Source organism: Setaria italica, chromosome II (genome assembly GCF_000263155.2).
Source record: "Setaria italica strain Yugu1 chromosome II, Setaria_italica_v2.0, whole genome shotgun sequence".
NCBI lineage: Eukaryota > Viridiplantae > Streptophyta > Magnoliopsida > Poales > Poaceae > Setaria > Setaria italica.
In genome coordinates, this window is record NC_028451.1 from 29,028,461 (window position 1) to 29,050,493 (window position 22,033).

A 22,033-nucleotide genomic window follows, 5' to 3' on the forward strand; every position below is an offset into this window, starting at 1 on the left:
GGATGAAACCATGTTTACACTATTTTCAAGATGTTTGTGTGTTGCATGTAGTATTGGATGGAAACAACAAAGGATAAAACAATGCATTGTATGATCTATTTTATCCATAAATTAAATACATCTTACTTATGTGGCATACTTGAAAATATAAACACTGCATTGAAAATGGCCTAAGAGTAACTGGTCGTTACTAAGTTTGTTATATAAAAGCTTTTATTATATATAACTCTTATTTAAGAGTGTACTCCATGTAGCTCAAAATACATGTCGTTTTAACCTTCTCAACTTTTCTCAAAATACATGCCATCCTAGATCTTCTATGCATTTTCGATCATTTCTTCCATTATTACCCTTTCTAAATAAATACCACCATGTACCCTTAAAAAAATGTCATGTCTCTTCCAATATGGTAAATGAAGTACGAATAAAGGACAACAAGGCCATGTGATCCACTTTCCTAATCCTTGTGCGCGACTCAACAGTTTACATATCAGCTAGCTATAATGGGTGTCGACATCAAACAGTTTGCTATATGGTGGATAGATTTAATGAAGAAAGAAGAGATGCTAACAGCTAATTTGTAGTCACCAGCACCGTTGGGAATTCTGGTGGGGAGTGGATAAAGGAAAAAGAAAGATGGCATGGTGGCATGGGATAAATTAACCTGAGCAGCAAGGACAAGAGGCAGAAGAGCTTGAGCAACAGTTTCAGCAGCCGGCTGGCACCTAGGCAGGGATCGGTCTGACCAGTTCCCTTAACCGGTTTGACCGGTTTGGGCCTAGGCAGCGTAGCCACTTCCAGAGGCAGCGTGAGAAGCCCTCTTCTCCGATAAAGAAGCTCATAAACTTTTTAGCTAGCATATGGAAGAGTCAGAGGATATTGAAGAGGAACGACAGCGACAATGGAGGGCTAGCAAGAAAGAGCGAGATTCGATTAAGATGATGCACTCTCACATGAACCTTCAGCCCCCTCGCTCTCCTATCTCTCCTTCACCTCCAGAAGTAGAAATTTCATCAGTTGAGACAAGAATTGAAGAGATCGTCTCATCCGGCTACTTTGATCAGTATGGCAGCATGTTCTATCCGGATGTGGGAGTTCAGCCTTAGTTCCTCTACCTTTTCAGCCACACCCAGCAAGAGGATTCGATGCATTTGTTTAAGATCTTGGTCCAAGTGTTCATGGAGGTGCTTATCCTTTTTATCCAAGATCCACCTTTGGGCCATTTACAAGAGCTCCATCCTCAGCAGCAACTAGTGGCAGCTTTCTAGGTACTTCCTATGCAGCAGCTCCTCCACCTCCTTCGCACACTGCCGAGTTTGCAGTTAAGGCCATCTTTGGTCCTCCTCCTCCTCATCCATCTACTCAGGGTATGTCTTGTAGCACACTTGCTCCTCTCTCTAAAATCACCATGCCAGATTCTATTTATCTTGATTCTCCTATGCCATGGATGACTGAAGGCACTCATTGGGTGGAGCACTCACCAGGAGGGAGCGGGTATGGACATGAGGATCAGTGACTGCAGCTACACCTTCTCCAGGCCCTTTTATGGATGCTTGATGACAAAGGTGGAGAAGAAATGGAATAAAGCTTCATCTTCATGACTTGGTGTAGGTGGGCAGTAGTGATCGGTCTGACCGGTCTGTATCTTGGCTGAAAAAACAGTTCTGTAATAATTCAAATTTAATTCCTTTGTGGACTTGAGAATCTGTAATGTGTGCTACTGTGTGTATAGAACTTATTTATGCACTTAAGTGACTCTGTGTTAGTATGAGATGAATGTTTGGATTGATGATTGTTTTGTGTATGTGCTGACTGGTGCAAACTGGTCTGACCGGTCTGACCCTTGACAGCACACACACACATTCTTATCTCTTGTTGAGTGCTGTTACATGTCACTTGCATCACGGATTTATTTGTCACACACACTTGTTGCACCCCCATGGATTCTGAGATATAGGGGGAGCTCCCATGTTATTCTTGTCTATGTGCATTTGGCTTGTGAGACCCAATTTTTGAAATTCCACTAAAAGCACACATTAAGGGGGAGCTCATGATATATCTTAGAATCTAAAATGCGCTTTAATGATATATTTGTAAGCTTTAATTGGGTTGTCATCAATCACCAAAAAGGAGGACATTGAAAGTGCATCTAGGCTCCTAAGTGGGTTTTGGTGAATTGAATGACAAAACGATTAAAGGACCAACTTGTTTGCTTAAGATTGTGAGCAGGATTTTATTCTCATATTCATGATGCAATATTGTGTCATATGTTGAATGTGTATTATACAGCTTACAATAAAGATAGCAAGCAAGTGTGTGATCCCATAGTGCAAATGATTAATCAATGACAAGCAAGAGTGAAGTGAAATTGGGGACATCTTATCATTATTGATCTACAAGTCTCCAAACTGTGTCATAGCTTGTTTGACAAGTGAAGAGATCATTAAGTAAAATTCACAAATGGATATTGCAAGACTTTGGGCATATGATAAAGAGACATGAGCTTATGTTAGATATTGGTCTCTCTAGTTGGAAGCTTGCAATTCATGGGATATTCTTTATCAATCAAAGACAAATATTTGAAGAAAATTTTCAAATGGAAATTCTTTGTTGATGTCAAAAGCAAAGATAAACTCAATGTGGCAAGAATAGATGAAGAAATCAAGGGAGATACTAGAGCGAGGGACTAACAAAGCTTTGGTTAAGCGACGATTTGAACCGTGTGCATATTGCTAAGGTGAAGTGGCTAGTATCCGGGGGGTTTTGAAGTATCATATCTTAGCCTTAACGAGGGAAGCAATGCAATACATCTAATCTATTATGGTTGATAAAATGGAGTGACCTAATGATTCAAATATGTCTTATCATGGATGATGGAAAATCTTAAGTCACTGGCTCAAGTTGGATGTGCTTAAGATGATAGCAATGTTGAGAATAAGTTCAAATCCATAAGAAAAGGGTAGGGGTACAACCATGCATGTTACATATTTCATACTCCGGCTCACTTCCTTAGATATGGAACATAGTTAAGGTCTCCAATCGTCTAGCCTAAAACTTCATCAAAATAAGTTAGAGCACGGATGGGTGCACTCTCCTTCGCTTTCCATGGACGACCACATACACTACTATAAATCTCGAACAATGGAGACATTAACTGATGTGGCCTATAGAAAGTGAGATGAGCCTGAAACTTCAAATCTGGGGTGAACATCGAGTTTCCACCCATGTAAGTCAAATCAAACTTTTCCAATGCTTGATTCAAAATTGCACGAAAGCTCATTTCCGCAATGGTAGTACCATTTATATCCTATAAAAGATAATTATAACATAATGAAAGTTAAAAGATCTAATATAACTAAAAATAAAAGAATGATAAAAGAATGTTTCATACCATGTCATTAAGCCAAGAAAGCCTCTCAACAGCCACAATCACATTGCTTTCTCCCTCCTCGATCTGCTTTATTCGAAAATATGAAAAGTCTGGCACAAAGTACCCATGATCTTTAAGCTGCTCTAGGTAGGCCTCCACGACGGTCCTCTTAATGGTTACTGTATGTGGTGCTATTTTACCCCATGCGGCAATTGAAACCATCAGGATGGCCTCTCCTGGTGACATCAAGGTGAAATCTGTATCTCGAATAGGTACTTGAAAATAGAGATGTACTCTTTTCAAATTACGTTTACCAACGTCCTCGGTTTGCACTAAAGGAGAAGTACCATCTATAGCTTTGACAACATCTTTGAAACATCTAATAGGTTTGATAAGCTACATTGTATGTAAGTAAATTTAGAATTTATTCATGTGTAGTAACAAAATCAATTAAAAGAAGGAAAGAATACTACTATGTTGGGAATTGTTCCTCTGCTTTGATCACCGAATGACAAGTCAATGGGGCCATGTAAGTGAAGTCCTGGATGACTAGCGGGAGGGCCATCGAGCCCAAACTGTCCCCTGCCACCTCCACGGCTGCCACCACCATGGTGAAAAGAACTTCCACTTGCTCAGAATTTATAAAATGCTAAGAATAAAAGATTATCTAAAATAATGGAAAAATTTATAATTGTTGGTTTAGATCTCATGAACATTGTTATAATTAATTATAACATATTTATTATCATTTTGCAATTGCATGGAATAAAAATGGAAAAAGGTAACAACTTTTAATTTCTAACACAATCCCTATGTAAAAAAAATAGAGTGGATCTGCATATAAACTAATCATAACGTATTTTTTATCATGTTGCAATTTCATGGAATCAAAATGGAAAAAGGTCACAATTCTTCTTAATTAATTTACTTGAACAAAATGGAAAACAATGGAAAACAAAAATAAACGGCCGGGGAGGTTGGCGGCGCGACGGCGGCCAGGGAGGAGGTGGAGCGATGGCGGGGAGCAAGCGGTGGACGACGCGTGGCGGCGATGCTCGGAGAGGAGGACGGCAGCGCTTGGGGGCCGCGGCGGAGTTGATCGGGGAGGGAACGCGACGCGATGGCGATCGGGGAGGAGGTGGAGCGGTGGCGGGGAGCAGGTGGCCCGGCGAACGATGCGCGGTGGTGATGCTCGGGGTGGAGGACGACAGCGCTTGGGGACCGCGGTGGAGTCAACCGGGGAGGGGAGGCGGCGCGACGGTGGCCGGCGAGGAGGTGGAGCGGTGGCGGGGAGCAGGTGGCCCGGCGGACGATGCCCGGTGGTGGCGTTCGGGAAGGAGGATGGCGGCGCTCGGGGGTCATGACAGAGTCAACCAGGGAGGGAAGGCGTCACGACGGCGGGCAGGGTGGAGGTGGAGTGGCGGCGGGGCAACGGTGGACGGGGAGGGGAGGCAGCCTGGCGGCCGCACGTTGCGTCCGGGGAGGAGGGCCCTTGGCGGCGGCGGCCGAGAGGCGCTACAGCGGATAGGGAGAGGACGGCGACTTGGTGGGGAGCAGAATGCAGGGCATGCGAACGACTCACGGCGGGGAGCAGGCAGCCCGGTGGACGACGCGCGGCGGCAGCGCTCAAGGAGGAGGACGGTGGCGCTCGGGGAGGACAACCGCGGCGGAATCAGGCAGCCTGACAGCGTGATTTCCGTTCACAAATGCCGGGAGTTAGGGAAAATCAGGCGGTTCTCCTGATTTTGTAGGAGGTCTCAGTGCTGGCGAGCGCTGCCCGCCAACACTGAGCTTCTACGCTAGCGGGCAGCATTAGCACCCGCCAGCACAGAGTTTTCACCAAATTTTCAACCAATTTAAATACTTGATAATAGATTTCAAAATTGTTTCGAACTTCTACACCTGAACATAAATGTTATATAGTGAATGTAAAAAATATAATTTCATACATAACACAAATATTTTGATTACTTAGTTCACATGTCACTATTGGTTGAAACACCTCATGAGTTTTAGGGTGATTATGACTTGCATATTCATTTGGGAAGGACATACTATTATACTATTTTCAAAACTATCTTATTATGTTTGGTCCATGTTGGTGCACTGGTAAAGTGGTTACATACCAAATATCATGATTGTTGGATCAAATATATTTTATTAAAATTTAGTTAAATCAAAAGGTAAATGGATTTTCCTGTTAAACCTTTGAAAAATGTCCATATTTAAGAAAATTTGATGATTTATTTTATGTTAACAAGAAAATACCAAATCCAAGAGGAAATGTGGATTGTGCCATTCCATCTAGGTTTATTTTAATTTTAATAAAATAAAAATTTGTTGAACAATCATGATATTTGGCATGTAACCACTTTAGCAGTGCACCAACGTGGACCAAAATAATAACACAATTTTGAGATAGTGTAACAGTACATTGTTTCCAAATGGATATCCTAGTCATAATCACCCTATAACTCATGAGGTGTTTCGACCTATAGTGACTTGTGAACTAATTAGTCAAAACATTTGTGTTATGTATGAAATTATATTTTTTGCATTCACTATATAACATTTATGTTCAGGTGTAGAAGTTTAAAATAATTTTGAAATTATTTATCAAGTATTTAAATTGGTTGAAAATTTGGTGAAAACTTTGTGCTGGCGTGGCCAGGCACCAAAATTTCTAAGTCCTGGCGCGAAATTTTCACTACACCGTCAGGCTGCCAAAATTATTTACTCTACGCTGTGTATCTGAAGAGGCTCACAAGAGGAGAGGAGCCTTGTGCGCATACACTCATGACTACCGTACAAGCTATTATTAGTGTAGTTCACGGGATGCACTAAACAAAGAATTCACACAAGTCGACAGCAATAAAATTTGCGACAAGACTTCAAATAATTTACATTTCATTCATGTCATGTTTATATTACAATGAATTCATGTCTTTACATACAGCTACTCAAAGTCTATTTGACCAGCTACTTCTTTGGCGACAGGAGCCATCTCTTGCAGATATTGTTGAAACTGTTCATCAGAGTAGTCTTGTGCAATCCCCTCCACAACTAGAGCCAAGTCAGCTTGTGAATAGAAGGACGTCACCATTGCCAACAACTACTTCGAGACCGACTCTGTCATCTTCTGGATGTAGCCAGTGATCTTCGCAGGCACCTCCTGAGTACTTCCACCAAAGGACGAGGCTCCACACCTTCCGCAGGGGGCTTCACCATGTCAGCAATGGGCTGAGTGGCTTTTGTCAACTCCTTCAAAGTAAGTTTGGTGGCCGCCAACTCAGGCTCACGCTCTTGGATGCTCCTCGTGGCGTTTACCAGATCAACTTCCCCATCGGAACGCCTCTTCTGCTCTTTCTCCAGGCGGTGCTCTAGATTCTCGTACAGAGCAGATAACTTGTCATGTTGCTCCATCACTCTGTAGTACGAGCCAATTAGTGATGTGGCCTTGGAGATCTCCTTTTTCCTTCTTGAGCACTACAAGATCGACACAAAGAGCAGCTCAGAATCATCAAGTGCAAATTAGTACTCGAAGATCAGCAAGAGATGACAAGTTACCTTCCAACTGATGCGTCAACATCTTGTTGCGCTTCTAGAGGCGGTCCTTCTCCTCCATGGCTTTCTGGATGAGGTTGCGGTACTCAGCGGCTTGGCCGTCGTACTTCATGAGTAGCCGGGAGGAGTACTACCGCTCCTTGGTCAGCTCGCATTCCAACGCCTCAGCTCGCATTATAGTGTCTATATAGCCTTGGAGCATTTCCGAATTCCGGTGGGAGCGATTGATCAAATCTTGCAAGACAGAGCATGTACTTGTATAAGGAACGAGTACTGATTTCAAGTTGAAGACAAAACGCAGAGGAGAAACTTACCACTATGTATTCACCTACACGGCGGTGCATCTCCTTAATTGTGGGCTCTATCTCTGTGGTGGTTAGAGGGTTAACTGTTGGAGGTATGCCCTAGAGGCAATCATAGAGATGATGATATTCCATTTGTATCCATGATTTGTATGTTGTGTTCATTGAATATCCATTGAAGGCTACTTGAATTGATTTGCAATTATGTGAATTGTATGTGAAACTCTTTACTTGTATGGTTATTCTAAAGTTGTCCCTAGTCGGAGTTCATGTGAGGACACACATGAATATTAGACTAGCACATGTATTAGTTGATGACTATGTTTCACAAGTCATGGACATGGAGATGTTGAACTAATAATGTGGACACATGTGGAGACATGTGTTAGGACTGACCCAACACGAGAAGTAGTTCTCTCTTTAAACAACATATACGCTTTGTCCTTAGACCTGAGATTGTCGCATGTATTCTAGATGTGGATCGACCTACTTAGGGGCTATCAAACGCTACACCGTAACAGGGTAGTTATAAAGGTAGCTTTCGGGTTTGTCAAGAAGCATGCTATGAGACATGGTCAATCAAGATGGGATTTGCCCCTCTCTGATTGAGAGTGATATCTCTGGGCCCCTCGAGTGATCGGATCCGAAAATGCATGGCCATGCTACGTACGGTTAAGAGTTAACCTACAAAGGGATTCCGAATCACAGGATCGAGAAAGAGCAGTCGGCTTGAAGCTAGACCAAATATCGTGAGGCAAAGGGAATAGCATGTATATTATGTTGTGATGGTTCGTCTGATATGATCTTCGTGTGCGTATAGGAGTTGGCACGTCTTGCTAGAGGCCGCTACCGACTATTGGGCCGAGTAGGAGTACTCGGGCCATGTCTATACGTATCCGAACCCATAGGGTCACACACTTAAGGGGCTGGAAGCCCAATTCGGATCTGATCCGAGTTGGATTAGGTTTAGGAGTACTAATGGGCCTCGGATCCAGAGGCCCATCAGGAACCTCTATAAATAGAGGGGTGGGGGCGCCCTAGGGTTGACACCTTTTTGGCGAAACACACTTGCCACGCCTCCCACGCCCTCGCCTGTTGCAACTCGCGAATCTAGCAATCCGGCTTGCGACGCTTCCTCCCTGCACGTGTGGATACCTTGGAGGTGTTGCGCCTGCAGCACTTGGACGAGCCATCGACGAGCCGCCGACGAGCCACGACGAGCCGACGACGAGCCGCGGCACCGGAGGCGATCTTGCTGCACGTGGACGAGCTGCTGAGGAGCTGCTGGACGTGATCGACTACGTACGACTACGTGATCGCCTTCACTGCACCGACGCATATCTACATCTTCCGCACCAGTAGTGCGTCGAGTGGTAATCCCGTGATCCTTATACGGCAGTTCTTCCTGGTTATACGTGGTAGAAATTTTGATTTGCGCTAGTGTAGCCTACCTCGTATCCCAACATTAACAAGGAGCTGAATATCCTCCAGGTTCACCCCCTCAGCTATCCAAGGTTCCTCGTGCTCTTTAGTGATTGGCGCATCGATAGGAACCAACGCACGGCTAGTTGATGGACCCACCTCAGAAGGCGGAATGGACGCCAAAACTTGGAGAGCTCCAGCGACTTTAGTCTTCACTTCTGGCTCTAGGGATACAAGCGTAGCCATGGCTCCAGAAGTAGTTGCCACCTCAACTTCAGTGCTTTCCTCTGGCTCGGGGGCTACAAATGTATCCACAACGCTGGAAGTAGCCGCTACGATGGGCTCTGCTACTGGCAGCTCAGGGGCTGGCACTACATCAACATTCAGTGATGCAATAACATCATGCATTAGCGCAGCAACAAGGGATATAGCACCTGGAGCTACTTCTTGCACAGGCTGCTCCTCCGGCGGTGGAATTGTGGGCACTGGGATGAGGTCTTAGGCCAAGCGGATGCTGCCATTGGTTGCAGACTTCGGGCTTGGGCCTCCAATGTCCACACTGGCGGATTTCCTAAAAAAGACAGGTGTCAAGACACACTGAAAGGCAATTTCAAGACACAATCAGTACTCAGATAACTTTCTAGTACTTACTTGGTGGACCCTTTATCTTTAAAGAGGGCTCTCCCGCCAGGCACATGGGCTTGGTTGTGGGCGACAGCTTCTTCAACGCAGCCTACTGGATCGCAGCTTGATCCTCGCTAGCCTTAGCCGCCGTCTCCATCACTTGAGTAGTTTGTGCGCTGACGGGGTTGGCCCTAGCAATGGGAGGCTCTTCGTCATCATCATGTTCGATGACCTCCTCAATTGCTGGCAGCTCCTGCTGCATGACTTCTATAGTCACTTTCTCCACCTTTGTCTCCTCCTCGACTACCTGCAATCCACCAATGTCATACTGAGAAGACATGGCGGAAAGAAAATTACTTATAAGTAATTGGTCCTCAGAATGTTGTCCTTCTTCAAATGTGATTACCGGAGGAGGGACATCCTCCACGATGAGTGGCTTCTTCACCACACGCTTCACGGTGATAGTGCGCCTCTTCCTTAGTGGTGGTGCAAGTCCGGCCTCTAGGTCATCTTCAGTGGCATGCTTGGATGTCCCGGAGGAAGACCTCACCTTGTCCGATAGTCGGGGCTTGATAACAAACTCCTCAGCAACCTCTGAGTCATAGTTGTTGAAGGAGGAGAACCCTTCCGACTCCTCCTCCTCGACTACCTTCTGTACATCAGCAGTAGTGTGTACTCATGGAGCAGCGTCAGAGCCATCCCATCCGGGTGGAGGAGGGGCGGAGCAGAAAAGGTGAACTTCTTCCTGCAAAAGAAGACAAGTCAGGAAATCAACAAGTACAAAAATTAATACTCGGGGGTTGAGACCATGGGTACTTACACTATTGGCAGGTTCGCGGTGCAGAACTCCCGCATAATAGTCGGATTCACGCTCGCATGCTTGAACATGCGCCTTAATCGCGCCATAACTTCATCCACGAAGATGTCATCTGATGTCATCCGGGATGGATCAATGAGGCTCGAGTAGTCGTATCCCCAAGTGCAGTGTAGTTGCAAGGGTTGGAATTGCCTATTCATAAAACTAAAAGCTACCCTGACTTCGGCTAGCCCTTGCTGTTTGAGTACAACGACTTCCTCCAGAAGCTCGGGTTGCTAAAGGCTATCTCCATGGGTAGGCTCGTCCAACCACCGGTTGTTCAAAACCGAATGGTGGTCTGTCACCTTGGGTAGTCTGGTCTCATGATTTCCAATGTAACACTACCTCTCCCTCCAGCTAGAATGGGAGTCAATTAGCTCGTAATCCAAGTATAAGCCTTTGACCTTCTTCCGCAATTGAATGCCTGCCCTCCCTAACTACTTCGATATGATCCATGCTAGGCTGGGGCTTGACTCTGAGAAACTTTTGGAAGAGTTGGAAGTGCGGCTAGATTCAAGGAAAGCCTCGCACAGATGCACAAAAATGGCTATGTGCAGAATAGAGTTAGTGTTGAGGTGAACTAATTCCAACTTATAGTAATCTAACAGCCCGCGGAAGAAGTCTGATGTGGGCAAGGCCAAGCCGCGCTCAATAAAGTGTGTGAAGATTACTGTCTTATAAGTGTAGTTCTCCATTGGTCAAGGTTTGCCAAAGGTGGCCCTCCAGTTGATGAAGTTTTGGTCCTGGAGAAGATTGATCATCACCAAGGCCTGGATGTCCACCTCCTTTATCATGGATTTCTTCCAGGCACATGCTTGATTTGGCGGAGCCGTTTGATCAGTCTTGTTGTACTTCGGAGCCGGCAACTAGATCTCCTTCTTATTTTCTGCCTTCCTTTTCTTACTCTCCGCCACCTTGCTTGATGTCGCCTTCTTCCCCACTCATGTTGCCATGAGCATCTTCTTGCGCATGCGCTCGGGGGCTAAACGGTGGGGGACGGTGGCGCTCGAGCTCAAGGATCGGGCAGCGGCGGCGCTAGGGCTATAGTATGGAAGATGAAAGAGCGGATGGCTCGGTTGAAATGGAAGGAATGATGATTTCCTCCATTAATTATAACCACAGCACAGTTAACACAGTGGCGAGATTAATGGGAATATTCCATTTTTAAAATGCCTGAAGTTATCGCTCGACAGTTTCCAATTTTTTCCGAAAGAGATAAGGTTACTGTTGGCATCAACCACAAATGTGTGAGAGATATGATATAATGAGATTGAGGATAAAGATCATGAAAGATTGATAATAAATATTTTTGGACAGCAAGTATAGAAATAATCCTTCACAATTTATTCATGACCATATACCTAACAATTTCCCATGTTCATTAGAAAATGCATGCATGAGGATAAATAAACATGATGACATATCGCACATACGCATATCTCACAACGACACACATATAATTAATGGAGGTCTACGTAGATAATAGTAGTACAATACATAGGCATGATTGCTAATTAGTGTCTCACAACGTCTCACCAATTAACTTAGTTGGGACCATAGGGAGCTCTCGCGAAGAGCGGTGGGAATTCATCAAGGAGATGGCTATTGGATGATCCAGTATCGGTGGGATCAGCTTCCGGATGAATAAGGGCTTCTAGTTGTCCTTCATAAATCGTCTCTCTAGTCCAACTCGTAGGGGCAAAGCGGCGAACATGCAACCCGTTTGATATACGGGGTTGCATCCCTTCGGGTTGGGGTGGAATGATGCCTTGGACAAAAGGATAGGTAAGTTTTTCGGTAGCGATTTCTTGCACGGTATGATCATCAGGTCCATAGAGCACATGTTGAGGCAGACGCTCCATACGGACGTATATCTCCACCTCATGTTGTAACTCATTTAAGCGGCATCTTGTTTACCTTAGCTCAGCTCGGAGGCATCTCATGCTTCGGTCTTGCACTCTCACCAACTCGGACATACGTCTTTCATACAAGGGAGCACCTACTGGGGCTATGTTGAACTCATTTAAACCCAGTTGTGGTCCTTGAATTGGAAAGTGGTGAAATGGTAGCATCCATAATTCCTCAATCTCTTGACAGAGGATTGCCATAGCCTTGTATGCCACTTCTTGAATTGCCATCCTCACCAAGGTACCATGGGCTACCACGTTGTGTGAGTGGTTCACCCCTTCCACTAGGAGCATTGGGATGAATAAGGTGGCAAAGTAGTCTACCATGCCCGGGCCATGCCCTCTTGCATAGACCGAATACTCCAACCAATACGAGAAGTTGCCTCGCCATAACATCTCATCAAGGAGGGAAGGAAAGCCTTCCACATCCCTAGCCCGAGTGACGATGACAAAGTTGCCATAGTGTCCCGCCATCTACCATAAACAAGACGAGTTAGAGAACATGTTTAAACTTATTATATGTGCAGCTCACAAGGTAAGACAAGCTCTACGAGAGATAAGAATTACACCATACAAGAGAGAAAGCCTTAGAAAATGAAAAAATTTTAGTAGTACTAATTATCGGTGATCACCATTTTATTTCTAACGTGCCTCACATCATTTTTAAGTGATAACCATGCTTAGAATGCTAACCGAGCTCTGATGCCACGCTGTGAGGAACCTCCAAGTTGCACCCATTTAGTCAAGTTATCATCCATGATCAACTCAATTAAATAAGAATAACTCTGGTCGTCCTTGAGATGTGTTATGAGCATTGCCCAAGATTTATATATACCTCACAAGTACAACAATATAAACATCATCACCATATAGTAATCTATACATGGTCCATCACATTACATAAAGAGGTTCAAGTTCACACACATAACAAGTTCATAGAGTTTGCAGCAAAAAGTTCTATCATCGCTCTCATACGATACATCACAAAATAAGAAGGTTAACACTATATGCCGATAATGCCCTCTTTATAGCCGTGTCCATCTACTTCCTCCTCGGACCTTTGTCTGTGGGGAAGAAATACCCAAAGACAGCATCCGACTGCGGATCACCTTCTCACTAGAGAATCAACCTGGTGGGCTAAGTGGGCCATGGGCTACTTTCGTGGTATAGGCTACAGTATGTGCGAAAAACACTGTAGCGACCGGGAGTGGGAGGGAGTTTAGTTCCATACTGCTTGCTGGTGGGTGATTGAGCCAAGCTGAGAATACGTAGTAACTTCGGTTGTAACCTTTTGTGTGAAGTGAGGATGAAAGCACAAGAAAGGTTGATCCACTCGATGTGTATCAACGTGTAGAGTAGGTTCCTGAACTGTGTGTCGGGCCTGAGTCGTTACAAAAGGCGTGTGTTTTTGAGACCGGATTCCCACGGGACGAACATCAGAGAAGCACGAAACGGTAGCAGCCGTGTGCAGCTGAAGAGCTGCGGTGCCAGCAGTACATTTACACCTGGACGAGGTTGCCCGTCCCCGCCACGTTGTCTGGAACTGGAAGGCAACGGTAAAAGCCGCGCGAGTCAGGTCAAATCCCGCCCAACCGCTCCGGTAGCTGGGACTTGAAAGCCCGCCCCAAACCTGGCGCGTGTCAGCGTGCGTGTGACAGCGCCCCGCCTGCGCCTGGGGAAGCGAGCGCCCAATCCACTCCACCTCTCCGGGTCCTCCGCCCCCGCGCGCCAGGAGCAGCGAGCGAGCGAGTGGCGAGCACGGCGCGTAGCAAGCAACAGCAGCGACCGGCCAGGCCAGGCGAGAGCCGGAACGAAACGAAACGAAACGTCAGCGGAGCGGCTTGGCTCATAAAGGCGCCGTTTTAAAGAGGGAAAGCGAGGAGAAAGCAAGTGGCCGGAGGGAGAGCCGTCGTTTTCTTCCTCCTCCTGCCTGCGCTGCCGCGCCACGCCCCGGCTCGCTGCTGCGTGCTGCCACCACTCCCTCCCTTTCTGCCCCGCGCCCGCTCAGCTGATCGCCATTCCTGCGCGTCCCTTCTCAGCCGTACTAGACTACTAGTAGTACTCGCGAAGCCGAGCGCTCTGCCTCTCCACGGAGCTTTCTCACCTCCCTTCTTGCCGCTACCCGTTTCACAATCGAATCAATCATAGAGCAGCAAGGGTGTGCCCGTGGGCGTGTGAGAAAGGGAGAAGAAAAGCTGGCCTTTTTTGGGGCAGCCAGATTCCATTCCTTGCGCAGGAGGACGGGCTACTATTATACTAGCTAGGCTGCTGTGGAATTAGCTAGAGCAGCAGCCAAAGGAAAAAGGAGCCAACTAGAAGGAGCGTCCCACCATTTCTCTCTCCCTGCTGCTTTGTTCCCAACGATCGATTCTTCCTTCCTTCCTCGTGAAGGAGAGAGTTCCGGTTCTTGCTTCGATTCCTTCTGCTCGGCAAGAAGATTCGCTCCCGCAGTTTCCATCGGATCGGTTTGCACCCGAGAAACTGATTCTCTCCCATCCGGGAGTTTCCTGGAGCTTGTTGCTTGCTTTGTGTCACTGACGACGGTGCCAGCAGAGTGAGGAGTTTTGGTTTCTCGGCAGCCAAGGCAGCAGCAGCACAAGGGACAGGATGGCCACCGCGCCGCCGCCCAAGGCCGACGAGCTGCAGCCGCACCCGCCCAAGGAGCAGCTGGCCGGCGTCTCCTTCTGCATCACCAGCCCGCCGCCATGGCGTACGTGCTTCCCTTCTCACCTCCATACTCTGTTCGGGCAGTCTTTTGTTTGGTTTCGCTGTTCAAATGTTCTCTGCGCTTGTCCTCTTGCGTTCTTTTCTCCGTGCTTCGTCTTTTTAATGATGCCGAGGTTTTCACCTTTGGAGGCGTCTCTGCTCATCCTTTTATTCATGTAAAGTAGCTGGGATTATTACTGAACTTCTTTCTGTCTTTGCCGGTGTTTGCTCCTAACTGACGCGTGCCACTTTCTACATATTTTTTCTGCTATGATTAGTTTCTTAATTTCGGAAAAAAGTAGCTTTCCTTGATCAAGTGGTTTAGGATTGAGTAAGGCTGCTCTGACTTAATCTGAAGTGAAAACTAAGAAAGGTGTGTGGTTGCACATCTTTTTCTGTAAATTAAATTTTTATGCAATTCTTAAAGCATTGAAATGGTATGTATGGTCAGGCATGATGTGTTCAAGAAGATTATCGACCTAACATTTATATTATCCTTGTGACCCTCTATGCAGCCGAAGCCATTATACTAGGATTCCAGCACTTCATCGTTATGCTGGGCACCACTGTCATCATACCCAGCGCGCTTGTTCCTCAGATGGGAGGCGGAAATGTGAGCCCCGAAACTTATGTGCTGAATTCTGGCTATGGTCTTTTGATTAGCTTTTGAATTTTGAGATTTCTCAACTAGCGTCAATGTTTGCACTAAATTTGTTAAGTCACTATTTGCACACCAAATACCTGAATGGTAGATGCAATTTCTGTCAGGAAGAGAAAGCTCGGGTGGTTCAGACGATATTGTTCGTAGCTGGCATAAACACCCTGTTCCAGACATTCTTCGGGACTCGTCTTCCGGTTGTAATGGGTGGCTCATATACCTTTGTGGCACCTACCATATCCATCATCTTGGCCGGGCGGTACAGCAACGAAGCAGACCCTCGCGAGGTACCGCATAGTGGCTGTGTTCTGTTTATCACCCTTATTTCAATCTCTTTGGACCTGGACACAAGTTTCTTGAAGATTGTTGACAAGCTTTTATTGCTCACGCGAAGAAATTCTTGCGGACAATGAGGGGAACGCAGGGGGCTCTTATTATCGCATCGACGATTCAGATCATACTTGGTTTCAGTGGGCTCTGGCGCAATGTTCTTAAGTAGGTGTTATTTTTTCCCCTGCCAGCAATTTTGGGAGCGCCATGTATCATTTTGTTCAATAGTATGTTAAATTTAATTTATCATGTTTATCTTATTTTTTTGCAGATTATCAAGTCCATTATCAGCTGTTCCTTTGGTCTCACTTGTTGGATTTGGACTTTATGAGCTTGGCTTTCCAGGGGTTAGTTTGCTCTATCTATTTCTCTTCATGTTTCGACGTCAGGATTGACGAAATATTCTGCATATAGGTAGCGAAATGTGTCGAAGTCGGCCTTCCAGAACTACTCCTGTTGGTTGTATTTTCTCAGGTACTTATATATCTTAGTTCCTGAATCAGTATGTCTATTGTGGAGGATGTCATGTACAAATAATGTTTGATTTTTTTTTACAGTATTTGCCTCAAGTTCTGCATTTCGGGAAGGATGTCTTTGGACGGTTTGGTGTTCTTTTCACTGTCCCTATCGTGTGGCTCTATGCTTACATTCTCACCATTGGTGGTGCTTACAAGAATTCTCCACCGAAGACACAGGTGCATTGCCGTGTTGATCGTTCAGGTCTTGTTGGAGGAGCTCCTTGGTAGGATCCCAGGACAATATTATTACTTTAGACTGCTATATTGGTGGCATTCCTTATGAAGTTTGTGAACAATTGTTGTAGGATAAGTGTTCCCTATCCCTTTCAGTGGGGTGCTCCAACATTTGATGCTGGAGAAGCTTTTGCAATGATGATGACTTCATTCATCGTTCTTGTAGAGGTTTGTTTACGATACTGACTGAAAATGGAAGAAAAATTGTACTAGCGTATTATCGTTTTTATCCATTTATTTATTTGAAGTATCAATTTGATACATTCTTTTCTCCTGTAGTCAACTGGCGCTTTCATTGGTGCTTCAAGATATGCAAGTGCAACTATGATTCCTCCATCAATTATTAGTCGGGGCATTGGATGGCAGGTAAGTATTCAAATATTGTACTGTGGACTCAGCGATATGAGTTTGTATCATCTTGGTTGCTAACATTGATCAATATGAAACAACATTACCAGGGCATTGGTATCTTGCTTGACTCATTTTTTGGGACAGCCAACGGAACATCAGTTTCAGTGTAAGTGTATCTGTGAAACTTGAAATTTCAATACTTGATTGTCAGAACCAAATATTTTCCCAATATGCTTATGAATTTTGTGTTTACAGGGAGAATATTGGATTGCTTGGATTGACACGGGTTGGCAGCCGGAGAGTAGTGCAAATATCTGCTGGCTTCATGATTTTCTTCTCTGTCCTTGGTACATTAAGTGTACTTATTTTTTTAAGACGTTGCTACACAATTCTCGTTGTGTAAATATACATATATTTCCCTGCCATGTGCTAGGCTGATTAAATTTCATCTGGCAAACCAGGAAAATTTGGAGCTCTGTTCGCATCGATTCCACTGCCCATATTTGCTGGCATGTACTGTCTCTTCTTCGCATATGTTGGTATGTGCTTATACCTGAAACCGCTAGTATCATTTTGACAGCCTATTTGAAAGTTTCAGCATCATAATCCTGCTATTAGACTCACTGTCACTTCTGTATGCAGGTGGCGTTGGTCTGAGCTTCCTTCAGTTCTGCAACCTAAACAGCTTCAGGACCAAGTTCATCATGGGGTTCGCTTTCTTCATGGGATTATCAGTTCCTCAGTACTTCAATGAGTACACAGCAGTTGCAGGCTATGGTCCAGTGCACACTGGCGCCAGATGGGTATGAGAAAGAAATCCTAGCTACAATTGTGCCATTTCCCTTGATTGCTTGAGCTAAGGCAAATTAACTGATGTTTCTCTTCGCTCTCGACAGTTCAACGACATGATAAACGTGCCGTTCTCGTCGAAGCCTTTCGTCGCTGGTCTGGTGGCCTACGTCCTTGACAACACCCTACAAGTGAAAGACGCGAGGAAGGACAGGGGCTACCACTGGTGGGACAAGTTCAGGAGCTACAAGAAAGACGGGAGGAGCACAGAGTTCTACTCGTTGCCGTTCAATCTGAACAAGTTCTTCCCATCTGTCTGATCCTGATCCCCGAGCGGTTTCCAGGAACCCTTCCTTGTTCATAAGGTGGAACATAATTCTGCTGGCCTGGCCTGTGGAAGCTTTCTGTGTCGCTGATGTTCGTCAATTTTGTGTATTTTCGGATGGAATGGAGTAATTGGACAGTAGAGATGGGACTAGAATTGAAGTATATCGTGTTCTTTTTATTTGGACCTACACGTATCAATGTCTGATAACCTGGTACTGGTAGTTTCTTTTGTCAAGCTGGCATTGTACATCGGTATTAAGGTATATGTGGTTTTCATAGCCCAGGTAGAATGATAATTATTTTCAATGTCTCCTAGGAAGTAAATAGTGAAGTGTTTATTTCTGCTATTTGTTACTACTTCTGTTGCAAAAAAAGAGAGTTTCATCTGAAGCGTTCACGTATTTCTGCTACTACAGTGTTACTCCCTTCATATTGTAGGTCATGTTGTAGGTCGTTTTGACTTTTATAAGTTCATATATGTTTATATGCATCCAGACATACACTATATTTAGATGCATACAAACATATACGAACCTAGAAAAATCAAAACCTCACGGAGCAGGTGATCGAGTCCCAGTGAAGAGCATGTTGATTTGGCAGAGTGATCGAGTCCCAGGGAAGAGCATGTTAATTTGTGCTTATTCTTACATCACGGTCATACACCTTTACGTCATTTTACATCAATAAAAGTAGTTACCACCGTGAGTTGTTGCTGATGCTAGACATGGGCTTTGGAGTAGCAGGAAACGTTTTGATGATGCTACTGTATGTTAAGTATTTCTATGCAGGACGAAACATAATGTATTACCCATGATATGCGTAAGTACTTGGACAGAGGAGCCATCTACAATGATAAATCATAAAACAAACATGTAACGCACCTTAACTGGGGACGTCAAGAGGGCTCCAGAGCGCTAGACCCCTGCGAGCAATGCATGATGCAAAGCAGCATAAATTGAATTAAGGACAATATCACAGCTCATTGGTCAACAGATATGAGACAGCGCCAGATATGATAAAAAGAACATACATGCGGATAAGCAGATTGTTATGATTTCCCAAATATATATGCTGATCACACAGATACTTTAAATTTAATTTCTATAAAATGTAGATTACCAGTACCAGATAGTTAGGGTGGTAAGTGAAACCCCCATATCCATATATAAGCAAATTGGACAAAAAATTCAGATTCCCGTGACTATATATGCAGATTACTAGATACATCAGATTTTTTTTTCCTATGGATTGCAAATTACCATATTAATTTGGGTGGTCAATGAAACCCCCAAATCCAAGCAGATTGTCCAGATATTTCACATTTCCAAAAAGTATGTGCATAACTTACAATTGAGTACAACATGTAAATCTAGCATATATGATATATAAATGACACGACTAAATTTAAAAAGGGAAATAACATGCTGCAATACTACTTGCAAAAGATGTGTAGTCAGTACTTTTGCAAGTCCACGGAAACAGCACCATGCATTCAAAATAAAAACTTCACCTCACCTACAAAAAAATATTTTAGTTCCGATTGGAATTACTAATCAGGATTAAAGATTTAGTCCCAATTGGAATTTCCAACCAAGATAAAAGGGGACCGTCGATGGGATTTTTCTGAGCCGTTACAACCGAGATTAAAGGAGGGTTTTAGTCCCGGTTGGTATTTACAACCGGGACTAAAGCCCCCTCCCGCGGTGGCCTTCGGTGGCACATTTTTGACCCGGGACTAAAGCCACTTTAGTCACGAGTCCAATACTAATCGGGACTAAAGGGGTTGGATGGAAGGTCACTCTCTACTAAACTACCAGCTCCTCCCCACCTAGATGATGCCAAGGACACCAAGAGTAGCGATGGTGCTCGGGCATGGCTGGAGTTCTAGCGCGGAAGCTGCAGGAACAATGATTGTCCGCGCACGGCGTTGGGTCCGCACCTTTTGCTGCCTCAGCCTCCATGGATGCTCCGGGACGACACGACGGATGAGGAGAACTACGGGGAAAGAGAGAGGGAGGTAGGCACAGGCGGCAGCACGGACAAGAAAGGAAGAACGACAGACGGAGATGAACACCTTGATTCAAGACTAAAGGTTATCACTCTAATTGCTAAAATTGATGGAGCAGCAAAAGTCACAGATTACAGGCCAATTTCTCTCCTAAATACATCCATGAAGATTATAACAAAGCTTTTGGCTAACAGGTTACAAATGGTATTACAATCACTTATTCATGCAAATCAATATGGTTTCATTAAAACAAGAACCATACAAGACTGCCTAACCTGGGCCTTTGAGTACCTTCACTTATGTCACCAATCCAGAAGGGAGATAATCATACTTAAGCTTGACTTTGAGAAGGCCTTTGACAAAATTGAACACAAAGCTATGCTCTCAATCATGCAACAGAAAGGTTTTGGAAGTAAATGGATTCAGTGGATGGAGCAGATATTTGGTTCAGGCGCATCTTCCATTCTTCTTAATGGTGTTCCTGGCAAAAGATTCAGTTGTAAAAGAGGAGTTCGTCAGGGGGATCCCTTATCTCCTCTTCTGTTTGTTTTGGGAGCAGATCTTCTGCAATCTATTCTTAATTTTTCAAAAGAGCAAGGTCATTTACACCTCCCTATCCCTTTGACATACAGTCAGGATTTCCCCATCTTACAATATGCCGATGATACTCTAATAGTTATGGAGGGCTGCCCCATTCAGATCCTACACTTGAAACAACTTCTGCAGAATTTCGCAGTATCCACTGGTCTCAAAGTAAATTTCTCTAAATCCATGATGGTGCCTATTAATGTTACAGAAGACAGATTGCAGCTCTTATCACAAACATTTGGCTGTGCTACAGGTGGTTTGCCTTTTACTTACCTAGGGTTACCTTTGGGTCTCACTAAACCCAGGATTGAAGAATTTCTTCCAATGGTATCCAGATGTGAGAGTGTAACGACCGACCCCTAAGCCTCCCCAGTTAGGCTTAATCCCATCCCTTAACCTTAGTCAGCTGTTTGGCTTGACCGCACCTAAGCGCTCAGTTTTCCGGCCAGTCCCGACCCCTGAGATCCGACCCCTGCCTGCTTCGCCCCTCTCCCGACCCCGGCGAGCTCAGTTCACCGTCAGATCCTGCTGATCTCCCTCCCCCATCAGATCTATCCACAGGTGGACCGCGAGATCTTTTCCAGATTCCCCGCGACAGCCGCACTCGAGTTGCATGGCCGCCCCCAGAGTTTCCTTGCCGCGTGGCCCGTTTTCTCCGACGCCACCGCTCAGTTTTGTCTCAGGCAAGCAACAGAGTGGGTTCCCGCGCCCCTTTTCCCCAATGGCAGCGGAAGCCCTCTGCACCCCTTTCTGCAGAGCCTCGCCTCCCGCGCCCATCATCACGCTACCAGATCCCAGCCCCGGAGACCGATGTCGTCCGTCTTTTCCGTCCCTTCCAGCCACAGTTGCGTCGCCCGGTCGTCGCTACACGACGATTCCTCCACCGCCAACCCCGACCGCGGCCGCGACAGTTCCTTTCCCCGCTCTGTCAGAAGCCGCCTGACAATCTGTTGTTCCGCGCTCTCCCCCGTGCCCGCGTTCGCCTGTCTTCTCACCTGTGCACCCTCGATCCTAGCGCCGTTTAACCGGTCGCTTCTATCACCTCTTCCGCACGACGACGCCTGCTTTCCGCCAAATCCCAACCACCGGTCTACCAGCGCCTACGCCGCCCTGACGGTATAGCGCAATGATCGCTGGCGTCACCCCCGGAGTTCTGCAGCACCGCCCTGGTTGCTCAATCGCCGCCAAGGCAGAGCACTCCATTGCTTCTCCCCGGCCTTCGCGCCGCTTTCCCCCTTCTCTCTCTCCGCGCCGTTTCCGTTCCTCTACCCCAGCAGCTATAAAAGGAATACCCCGTCGCCGGAGTTCCCTCCGCTCTTGTTGCCCTTAGCTTCTCTCGCTACCTGCCCAAGCTCCTAGCGCCATACACCAAGTCCTGAGGAGCTCTGCTCTCAGATTCTCTCAGTTCCTCCAAGTCACCCAGCAGATTGCTCCCCGTGCTGCGTAAGAGCTCTCTTGTGTTCCGCAAGAAGCAGCGCC

At 45.6% G+C, this 22,033-nt stretch overlaps 1 protein-coding gene across 1 annotated transcript; it reads left to right on the forward strand.

Annotated features, from left to right (window-relative positions):
- The first annotated feature begins 13,947 nt into the window (after window positions 1-13,947).
- LOC101774659 (nucleobase-ascorbate transporter 6) lies at window positions 13,948-18,344 on the forward strand. The gene is made up of 14 exons (XM_004956663.4): window positions 13,948-14,755; window positions 15,267-15,364; window positions 15,520-15,696; window positions 15,804-15,904; window positions 16,011-16,086; window positions 16,154-16,213; window positions 16,297-16,481; window positions 16,563-16,659; window positions 16,771-16,857; window positions 16,950-17,008; window positions 17,098-17,189; window positions 17,304-17,381; window positions 17,485-17,645; window positions 17,739-18,344. The coding sequence occupies exons 1-14, from the start codon at window positions 14,653-14,655 to the stop codon at window positions 17,949-17,951; spliced, it is 1,587 nt and encodes a 528-aa protein (XP_004956720.1). The 5' UTR covers window positions 13,948-14,652; the 3' UTR covers window positions 17,952-18,344.
- The last annotated feature ends 3,689 nt before the right edge of the window (window positions 18,345-22,033 follow it).

Excerpts from the sequence above, each read along its gene's own strand:
- LOC101774659 (XM_004956663.4), top strand. The coding sequence starts at position 14,653 with ATGGCCACCGCGCCGCCGCCCAAGGCCGACGAGCTGCAGCCGCACCCG. Across the intron at positions 15,697-15,803 it reads ACGAAGCAGACCCTCGCGAG|AAATTCTTGCGGACAATGAG; the intron begins GTACCGCATAGT and ends GCTCACGCGAAG. Across the intron at positions 17,646-17,738 it reads TGCACACTGGCGCCAGATGG|TTCAACGACATGATAAACGT; the intron begins GTATGAGAAAGA and ends CGCTCTCGACAG.